At 41.0% G+C, this 11509-nt stretch overlaps 1 protein-coding gene across 1 annotated transcript in view; it reads left to right on the top strand.

Annotated features, from left to right (window-relative positions):
* The first annotated feature begins 2501 nt into the window (after positions 1–2501).
* LOC137259912 (calexcitin-2-like) overlaps positions 2502–11509 on the top strand; it is a 62420-nt gene continuing 53412 nt past the window's right edge. The window contains exon 1 of the mRNA XM_067797558.1: positions 2502–2724. Within this exon, the coding sequence (XP_067653659.1) occupies positions 2658–2724 (67 nt within the window). The 5' untranslated portion in view covers positions 2502–2657. The remainder of the gene's footprint in view (positions 2725–11509) is intronic.

The raw sequence follows: 11509 nt of genomic DNA, 5'->3' as shown, positions 1-11509 counted from the left end.
CATTGGATATCAATCTCAACTCCTTGGGGAACATACAACTCTTGCAGACACTAGGCGCACCGAGTTAATGTGTCTCTCTATCCTTACCAGGTACCCATCCACAGCTGGGTGGACTGGGAGATGTAATCACAGGACTTTGTCCAAGTTTGCTGTACTGCACGTATTCCTGTGTTCACTTTCTGGTCATTTGCCAATGGATTCGTGGGTTCTATCACATGGACAGGGTTGTATACTGTACACAAAAAGAGTCACCACTGAACGAATCCACGAAGTTGACACTAAGGTTTATGTGCCCTGTCGCAGGTGGGCACGATTCCGTCACTTCTTGTATGTGAGTTGATTCACACGCGGTGTCAAAGGTCGCACCCAGAGAGTGATTGCACAGGTCGCGTCTGTGCATGATTTAAAATCAAATTCATTGACCCCAAATATCTTATCTTTTTCAGAACCAAACCCACCCGACTGGCGATTCTGAACTTTAAACAGCAGGCCATCTGAGTTTCCACATCGGTTATGAACAGTGAGTGGGTGGGTGGGTGGGTGGGTGGGTGAATGAGTGAGTGGGTGGGTGGGTGGGTGGGTGGGTGGTTGAGTGAGTGAGTGAGTGAGTGAGTGAGTGAGTGAGTGAGTGAGTGAGTGAGTGAGTGAGTATTTAGCGTCACATGAATTTTGATTGAAACCCGTACGTTTAGGTTGTATCATTTCAGACTATCAGACCCGTGAACGTCCGGGTTAGAACATTGGCCTTCAGTAACCCATGCTTGCCGTAAGAGGCGACTAACGGGATCGGGTGGTCAGGCTTGCTGATTTGGTTGACACATGTCATCGGTTCCCAGTTGTGCCGTAGAATGCTCATGCTGTTGCTTAATGGACTTTCTGGTCCAGACTCGATTATTTACAGACCTCCACCATATAGGTGGAATACTTAGTGTGGTGTAAAGCTCACTCACTCACTCACTCACTCACTATGGTTCCAGTTTTCCTATTTGCATCATATGTTTCGGAATGCGTGTTCTAATTTCCAGACGTAATTTGACACCAAGCGTAAACGGAATCGTTAAATACATCGGGTGGTTCCATTTCCTGTCCATCTCTTGATTTTCTGGTTTGTGTGCATTGTTTGATCAACAGATCCAGTCGATAAGTCATTGGTCTTCACTTGCAAATTTCTAATACATTTTAACCTCTTTCACCAAATAAAACCTGCTTCGATCATGTCCTGTGTGTCATCAAATATTTCTGTCTCATTTATTGTGTTTATTATCATTTTTTCAGTATTTTCTAGACTTTTTTTCTTAGGTCAACCGACCCGTGAAGGTCCCGGGGTAGAATAGCTCTTCAGCAACCCATTATTGTCATAAAAGGCGACTGCGCTTGTCGTGAGAGGCGACAAACGGAATCGGGTGGTTAGACTCGCTGACTTGGTTGACACATGGCATCGGTTCCCAGTTGTGCAGGTCTAAGCTCATGTTGTTGATCACTGGATTGTCTGGTCCAGGATCGATTATTTACAGACTTCCACCACATAGCTGTAATATTGGTGAGTGCGGCGTAAAATTAGCTCATCATCATCATCATCATGTATGACAAAGAAATCTGAATCTCACTGAAAACGAAATGTGAGAATTCGGGTTAAAGCCTCACTCAGTCACTCACTTAAACACATTTGTTTACATCACGTTTCTAGGGACATCTTTATTGCTGATTGTTCGGTTGTTCCAGATCTTTTGTCTTATTTCTTCTGCATGTATGTTTGTACATTTACGTTTGATTTAACATTAGACGCATACAACGTTTACTCACGGTATTTGCACGAATTCTTCCTTATTGTACTCTGCGGGAACACCGTTTTAAGAGGCTTAAGGCGAAAAAATCAATAAATGTTTTTGTTACTGCTGACAATATCTACATTATCCTACAAGAGGAAGTGCAATTGTTGCGAGCTGAACAAGATCAACTAACATTTTCACACTTCGGCAGTTGGGCTGTTTAACAAATTGGAAACGGACTTACAAAGAAATTCGGTAGAAACAGTATTCTACAGAGGCTTTTTCGTTTTAATCAATTTATTACCTACTTTTGTTTCGATGGCAATCAAAAAATACAGAGCTATCGTGTGGAGTTAATTACGGTAATAGTTCTTTTTTCTGAAAAGAAAGACTGGGAAATCTTTGTTTCTTCATTCTTTTATGGCCGGCTCTAATGAATGGACCCGTGAACGTAAAGGCCACTCGCAGCGTTTCCATGACGAAAACATTGTAATAAAAACATGAAAAGAAATCCCTACTACAAATGCAATAAGCCTCATCTTGCAAGAGCGTTTCAGCTGTCCAGGTAATCATTTAATGGAAAAATGACACTTCAACTTTGGTCTTTGAGCTTTGAGGGAAGCGATAGGGTCATGTGATGTCACGTGATCACACCAATATCGATTGGTTATCTGTGTCAGGGTAGTGTATACTTGATTAGAACGTAGTTGGGAATCTAGCGGAGTAGTAACAGTGATTAGCTGGTGGGCTTGCGCGGACGTCAGGGAAGAAGGCAACGGACAAAGCGAGGAGACTACCTTCTACGCGGACGTCAGAGAAAACAGCCCAGAGATTTAGAAGTCCTTCTGTGATCTGTGTCACATTTGGGATTCTGTTTAATTGTTAGCCATGGCAAGTTTGGAGCTTTCGGACTTTCAGAAGAGGAAAATAATTAGTGTCTTCAACACCCTGTATGGTAAGTTTCACTACTGTTCGAAGTTTCTATACAAATTATACAACTGATTTAAAAGATTGTCCGTTTATTAAACATACAATTAATAGCCCATTAAAGATCAGTTGTATTCGCACATCGGAAAAGGACATTTCATTTTGCTTGAAAAGCACCTTGTTGGGCTCTCAACCGATTCTACCTTTTCTTTTAGCATTTGACTGTGTAAGGTCGCGATGAATTATTAACTTCTCTTCAAACATTTAGACATGTATCCAAAGTATACGGTTTTATATTGTTCCATATTTTGTGTTTGTTTCATATCATCTTCAGCATTTTCGTTTCTTCTTCTTAACGCAAAAGCAGTGTTACGCCTAGTTTATTCGAATAGCGGTTGTAGTCGATGCTATAAACTTTCATCGGATGCAACTGAATATTCATTCGAATATAATTACACGTGAACCTATCAGCGACCAGCAGAACTACCCGGATGGCGATTGTGCATCCTGGGTAATATTGCCTTCCTTGTTATGTGTCCCGTCATGCTGCTGTGAAATAGGGGTTGCCAACATTGAGTGTTGCCAACATTGCCAACAAAGCAATTGTTTTGATTGCTTTGGTCCCGAGTCGCCAAATATTGAAGAACTTTGCGTTTGAAAAGAAAGCCGCATTTCAAACGTTTTCAAATCTGCAAATTCTTGACGAGGTTGTTGATCTACACCCGTACACATAATGAAACACACACAGAGAGAAACAGGGAGAGAGAGAATGAGATAAGAGATAGAGAGGAAGAGAGAGGTAGAGAGAAAGAGAGGGAGTGGGGGAGGGAGAGAGAAGGAAATAGAGATGGAAGGAGGGAGTTTAGTTTTACGCGCGCTCAGCAATATTCCAGCTTTATGGAGGAGAGCGAGAGGAGGAGGAGGAGAGAGAAAGAGAAGAGACTTTCGTGATACGTTAAGCCGTTTATTTGTTCGTGCACCATGACCACCATGATTAACATTATTGCGATCATCAGACACCCCTCAATCAGTCACCAAACACTATCACATATCGCGATCACGAACACAATTTTCATTCGTTTGTTCGTCATTGATTAATTGGAATTTATCTACTTTGAGTAAATATAGGTTACCACTATATACAGTCTACGACGTTAGACCGGTGTATTCACATGGATGGTCGCAAGAATCAGGAAATAATCTTTTTGCTCAGTGAGCACATGTTTGGACTAAAATCTATCCTTCTTTCGGCTATTTTTACTGTGTTGTATTCTGTATGCGTATGCACAATATGTCATGCATGTTTGTATAACAACGCAAGGCATGTACTTGCGAGGGTATATTATTAATGACATTACTTGGCTGAAACAAACATTTGTCCAAAACAAACCATTCTCTTCGTGGAAAAGAATATATCACAAGAAGGTCTGCCAAAGTTTAAAACATTATTTACTTCAAGATTTTGCAGATATCGGCAGTGTGTCTCTTCTAAATGATATAAATTGTACGAAAGGGTCCCGGAAATGCTTACTGAAATTGATCAGGACCTTGGTCAAGCATATGGGCAGTGAAGTGCATTTTCTTTCTCTTTAAGAAAACATATAAATGTATCAGTACTTTCTCATGGGTATAGCAACAACACTGAATGTCGTGGTCACAAGCACACATGGACCGAAGTCATTAATCACAATCTGCAGCTCAGACAAGGAGTGGACCATCCACACCATTCCAGAAACTCGAACTGTTGACGTATCGAGATACAACACACTAGGATGGATGCTGCACTGTTTCATCTGCTCCACGCAGACACATTGCCAATCGTGCAGTCGTCACCGCCATCTAAGTCTCAGTCTCTGATGCAGATGTAATGCTGCCAGAATTTGACGTTGGGCTCCCAGTCTGACGTTGTACTGGCAATATAGATGGCCTACCCGTATGGCCTAACCGTATGGCCTACCCGTATGGCCTACCCGTTATCGATACCTTCTCCTTTGCCACCGTCGAAGACTCGTCACATGACTAGATAGATTATGTCACTGTCAGGAGTTTCGTGCCTGCGTCTGCGAAGAGAGTAATAAGATTAGAGGTTCGAGTCTGTGGACGCGTCATCAAGAAATACGGTACATGACGGTAATCGTTCCTACTTGCGACCCAAATGAGAGCAGGTTTTGTCCGCGAGGGGTCAGCTCGTCATGTGAGATAAGAGAAGCACTGGCTGGAATAAACATATTCACACGGATGACCCATATGTTCTGCTCCTAGCACTTCGGATCTGATTCACATCTTCCAGTGCGCATTTGCCAGAAACTGCGTAGACAAAATTCACACGGACACCCCCTTTGAAGATCTAATGAATGGATCTTCAAAGTCCGTTGTGACACCAGTTTTTCACAACTCAATGCGACATTGGCCATCATTGTGTATCTTAAGTATGTCCTTGAGGTAACAATCGTCTTTTTTACTGGGTATGGCCAAGAGGGTACCTAACACACGGCGTAAAACAACAATCATAGCGGAGGGAAGAAGGCTTTCCTTTGATTAAATCTATTTTGTTTAAAATAGAACAGTTTTGTTATCTCTTTGACCAAGTGAGGTTGGTCTAAAAACGGTCTTGTTCATCTGGCTGGGAACGGATACCCGGTAGTATGAAATGGAACTGCTGAGCCTTTTTACGCCTACAAGCAGCTTTGGTGGTATCAATCAGACACCAAGACTGCAATTACCATTCTTTCCACTCACTTGAAACAGAATACTGAATGATTCAGAAAGTTCACAGTGTCGTGTAAAGATTATGTTGTCAAGAAAATCTCCATTTGTTCGTGGCAAATAGAACAGAATTAGACATAGGTTATTAAATCCTCTCATCGAAACATAAAACGCAAATATCAACCATTGTTACCTGATAACGTCCCACGCTTAACTCCATACAGAACTCATTCCGCCCCCTACTGACTATTGCGAAAGAGGATAATGCTAAGGCACTGTTAGAAGTTCACGGCTTCCCCACCAGCATGCTTGGACTGCATGAAGAGGCTTTAACCCACATCCACTTATATCTTTTTAGTGAAACTCTTATGTACATATTAATAACGTCTGGTGTTAGAACCTGGGAGATTCAGATTTCCTTTTCATATACATGATGACGATGATGATGATGATGATGGTGATGATGATGAGTTTAATTTTAGACCGCACTCAGCAATGTACCAGCTATATTTTCGGAGGTCTGTAAACAATCGAGGACCTTCACGGGTCGTGACGATGATGATGATGATGATGATGATGATGATGATGATGATTAGTAACGGTGGTTTTAATGATTCAATTATTAATGGTGGTTTTGATGATGTTAATGACGATGGTGGTGATTGAACTGATGATGGCATTGAAAGTAATGACTGTCCCCCTCGTCAAAGACGGCTCTGGACGACTTCAAACATGCCTGTTTTCAGCCGTACAACGAAAGTACAGCTTACTACACAATGGATGATGCCGCGTGTGTCATTAAAACCAACTGAGCTAAAACCAAGCTCATAGTGATCATTCAGACATTAAAGGCTTTATTGCTAATTATAATCAGAGTCGCCTACTTTGATTATGCCCCAGCTTTGCAGGAAAAGACCATTCGTTCGTCATGTATTTGCGAGTGAAGATGAGATGACCTATATTACAACCTTGACGAAGTTTTTCACCTTTCTCTAGACCCATCTTTGAGCAATGTGTAGTATTTTATTTTAGACTAGAGTTTGAGCGGATTATCAACTGGCTGTCGGAGGTGTTTATTACTGAGAAAGCTCAAGGACGCTTTTGGTTCTGGATCGAAATCAAGGAGATTAGGGGATCCAGAGGCTTTACGATCACCATCAGATCCTGCTTTGTTGGTTTAATTAGAATAGGACAGAGACTACATATCAAAACATTTGACAATCAAACCTCTTTTCAAAAGGGGACACTAAGTTGCTGTTTACAGATATACTGAGGTGAACGCAGATGCTTCACTGCAAGTTCCGACATGTCGTTTCAAGTGTCCATAAAGAACACAAAGATTTGCATTTACCTTACAGAAGAAATGACGTCATCACTATTAAGTTTATATATGACTATCAAATTTTAGGGTGTTCCCATACTTTTTGTTTGCAGTATATAATGTGCACAGTCAACGCTTGAGCAGAATCCATCTCGATTGTCTGTAGAGACAGATTCCATTTGGCGTGAAAAAAGGACAACATTATAAATGGACCACTAAAACAAGTGACAACGGGTGTTTGCGAAAATGGTGCAGTGCCCTACCCTTAAAACTGTCTCTCATACAATTTGCTTTTTCGCTGCTGTGCCCTTGGATCAAAAACTGTCAAAAATATTATGAGGAAGGAATGCTCTGCTGACGGAAAATGGGCTTAATATGAAGGTTTCATACCAATGTTCATGCAAAAAATTGTCGAAACGTTAAATTGTAAAGTGTTGCTGACTCAGCTCAAAATATCACTTCACACCTATACTCATGCCGAAAAATATATAAACATAACGGTAAATGGTAAAGGGCTGCCGTCTAAGGTCAAATCAGGCAATCACCAAATACCCCCTCCCTCTCCCCCAGCTGACGGTGGGCGTATTTAGTCACCAGGTTTGATGGCAGAATTAGTTGCCTACAGCACCATCCACGCTGTCCGCACAAATGCCAACAGCACGCCTACACGACAGCCATTGCAGGAATGACATTCCCGCTTCAACACCCACGTACATCCATACTCCAGGTATTGCGAAATACACTCTGTTACACTATCTCGAGCATTTACCGGTGGGATTGGAGTGGGTATTGACAGAGACTTTTAAACGTCAACAGGTTTTAATAGCATTTTTACAATGGCACTTATAAAACCCACGCGTTGGAGTTGTATTTAACAGCAGCTGTTAACCGTGTATATATTGTCCATTGGTAATCAGTAAAGTGAAACGTAAACGATATATGGTTTACATGCATGCGAGTATGCCTGCTTCCTCATGCACACAGACGCATTCACATGCATGCGTATATACAATCGGTTTCCGCAGAAAATTCAGGCTATAATCCTGTGATGTTTTATAATGATCTCAAAGTTGATGGTTACCTCATCCAAATGCATTTTTAATATATTTTGCAATGTCGTCACCATTTATTAACGTCACACAAGCACATACGCACGCATGCGCACACACACACACATACATACATACAACATACATACATACATACATACATACATACATACATACATACATACATACATACATACATACATACATACATACATACATACATACATACATACATACATATGATTACATATGTCATATTTGGGATTTCACTTCCTCTGAAAAGTACACATTCTAGTACTTTTTTTGGTTGAGTCACATCCGGGATTCGAACCCGCACCCTCAGAGTCAGGCACCTAATCGTGGAAGTCGCGGTGGCTGAGCGGGTTAGGTGGCTGACTTTGTGTGCTGGCGATTACGTGCAGTTATTTTTATATTCTTTGGGTTATATTCTTTTCGGCGTTAACGCGAACACTGACAGATACATGAACATTAAAAAATAAAATATAGCTGTCTTGTGAAACATTTACAATGTGGCCTAACACATTCTTTTGTCCTTTGTCATCCAGTTTCTTCTCTTTGGCCATGGTATTTTCGTAATCCAGCCTGTCAACGACCTCTGACATTTAGCATTAATGTCTAAGCACCTGACACTATACACGTTCCAACTTCTGTTCGCAATACATTTAACATGAATATTGTATTATATGTGACAAAGCTGCAATTAATAACTTTGTGGAAAGATCAATACGCTTTCAGAAATGCGTTTTAAAATAATCGGCTTAAGACATCAAGAGCATCTTTGTTGGATACCTGTCGCGTTGGTGACGTGTTTGCCTACGGTATTGCAGATCGCGATTTCACTTTTTACAACGTCATTATGTCAATGTTCATTGCTCTACATCAAAACATTGAAACTGATTAGTGATTTCTAACATTCTTTCCTTAAAAAGTTCAACTGGATTTATCCTAGCATAACTCAGTGTTCCATAAACGACTTACGCGGTTAATGACGGCCAGCATGACACTACTCACAATTATCTCCCTTGTGATCTAACGTTTCCTTGGTAACATTGTCCTATCCTTCCTGCAAATCAAGATTGCGCATCAGTTATCGATCAGTGTAATAATTTCTTAAGAATGAGTCATAAAAGACATCAAACCGTTGATAACTGTATGAAGTCAAAACTACCATGGCTTTATCAAACAAGCGACGACAACTGTCCAGTTTCCTCTTTATTGAACGCAATCAAACAAATAATGGGTTCTTCCTTATGACCTTTCCAATCCGAAATCAGAATCCAAGATGTGTTTTCGTACAAGGCTCCAGCCCCCACACAAAACAAGAATACAAAGAGTAATGGCAGTGAGTATATCACAGATGTATACAATACATTATGTTGCAACAAAGTTGAAGTGCAAAAGTAGTTTACGAGGTGACGTCAGGAAACTACACAGATCCTTAGACCCGTGAAGGTCCCGAGGCAGAATAGGCCTTCAGCAACCCATGCTTGCCATAAAAGGTGACTATGCTTGTCGTAAGAGGCGACTAACGGGATCGGGTGGTCACGCTCGCTGACTTGGCTGACACAGTTGCGCAGATCGATGCTTATGTGTACACGACGCCATTTAGAAAGTGACCAAATGCGACATATGTCATATTTGGGATTTCACTTTCTCGATACAAGCCGCGGTGGCTGAGCGGGTTAGGCTGCTGACTTTGTGTGCTGGCGTTTAGGTGCCTGACTCTGAGGATGCGGGTTCGAATCCCGGATGGGACGCAACCAAAAGTACTAGAATGTGTACTTTACTGAGAAAGTGAAATCCCAAATATGACATATGTTGCGATGCTTATGTTGTTGGTCACTGGATTGTCTGGTCCAGACTCGATTATTTACAGACCGCCGGCGTAAAACTAAACACCCTCACTCACTCACACAAATTCTTACGCAGAGGTAGAGAAATAATGCTAACTACTGAAATGTTTTTACACTTCAACAGAGATTAACATGAATCAATACGAATCAAGGCTGATATTTTGCACAGAATGTATGCTTCCCTTCACCCATTAATCCCCAACTTTTCAAATATTCCTTGTTTTGAAATATAGATTTGCCATTTTGTTTTTAAAAAAGCGGGAAAGTACAAATTGTTCCTTTATTTACTTACTGAAACCTAAGAAAGAATGACGTCAGCATTGATAGTTCAACAAGTCATTATCATCAATGGCACTACATCAATTTATCTGAGCCACATTTCAGTCTATCTTATAAAACTAACGTATCCATTCCAGTATAGCACATGGCAGCTTAAAATGAACTGTTATATAACTGGAGAACAAGACGTGTTTATAACAGCTGTTGCGAGATTAGTTGTTTGGTAAGAAAAAATACAACAAACATACAACTACACCCACCCCCCTCCCCCTCCCTCTCCCCTTCCCACCCCCACCCGAAAAAAATGGAGAAGAGGATGTTTTTATTATCTGACATGAAATTGAACTAGTATTTTAAAATACAGTATAAACAAAAATAGTAACTAAAAAACAGTATGTAATGTTAAACTGATTTTCCCCCAAGACTTTTTTCCCATGGATTTTTTTTCTTCTGATGTTTCCATGACTTGTTTCATTTGATTTTATTTGGTATCACCGTCCAATATATGCCATAACTGTGTTACCTATATGACATTTTAGTATAGGAAACTAATCCATGAGGACAATTCTTCATTAGGACAATTCCCCATTGGATATTCCCCCCATCTTGACATTCCACTTGCCCGTTCTGTAGCCCCGTATGAAAATTCTCTACTCATCATAAAAGTGTAATTACTGTATAATATATGCGATGGGATTAATTAATCTGTACGTTAGGGGTATGTAAGGTGTATGATCATTAGAAAGATTTTGTATGATTTGCTGTGGTTTTCAAGATGGGACTCAAGATGCAGTAAAAGTTGGCATAGCAGTGACTGTCAGCACAGGCCACATTACTGTGAAAACTTGTGAAAACTTGAAAAAGATTAACGTTTTAGCTATGCCTTTCTTTTATATATATATATATATATATATATATATATATACATTAACAGAAACGAAAAGCATAGCTGAAATATGTTTAAATTAAAATTAGAATGTTTTAATTAAAATGGTTAAAATCAACATAAATGCCATTGCCAAGTGTGAATTTAGCATGTAAGCATGTTGCACGTGCAAATACGGGTAGTAAAATTTCATACCGAAATGTGGCAGTCCCATTGCGAATCACTCTAAGCTGTCAAACCTGAATGAAGAGTCTAGAAACAGAGTCACTGGACGTCTGGGAGCTCGAGGCAGTCAGTCAGTAGCCAGCCAGGCACTTCAACGTGAGGTCGGGTACAATCTCCCATCTGTGGCAGAGGTACAGACTCCACACCTCTACTAGAGATCGACCAAGTACTGGTAGGCCAAGGGTCACAACTCCGCCGCAGGACCGTTTCATCCGTGCAACATACACAGCCAACAATGTTCCTGGACTTCGAAGAGTATCAGCGCAAACTATCAGAAACTGCCTACGACAGCATGGGATGCGACCAATGCAACACCGGTTCTGCGGCATCATCATTGTCGTGCACGTCTGCAATGGTGAAGAAACGTTCGACCATGGGCCCTAGTGCACTGGTGGAGGATCTGGTTTAGTGATGAGTCGCGGTCCTTGCTGTATCGTTACGATGGTACGATGTGTGTCTACCGACGGAGACAT

Source organism: Haliotis asinina, chromosome 13, assembly GCF_037392515.1.
Source record: "Haliotis asinina isolate JCU_RB_2024 chromosome 13, JCU_Hal_asi_v2, whole genome shotgun sequence".
NCBI classification, from domain to species: Eukaryota; Metazoa; Mollusca; class Gastropoda; order Lepetellida; family Haliotidae; genus Haliotis; species Haliotis asinina.
The sequence above is the reverse complement of the archived record's forward strand: the minus strand, read 5'-3'. Positions and strand labels throughout refer to the sequence as shown.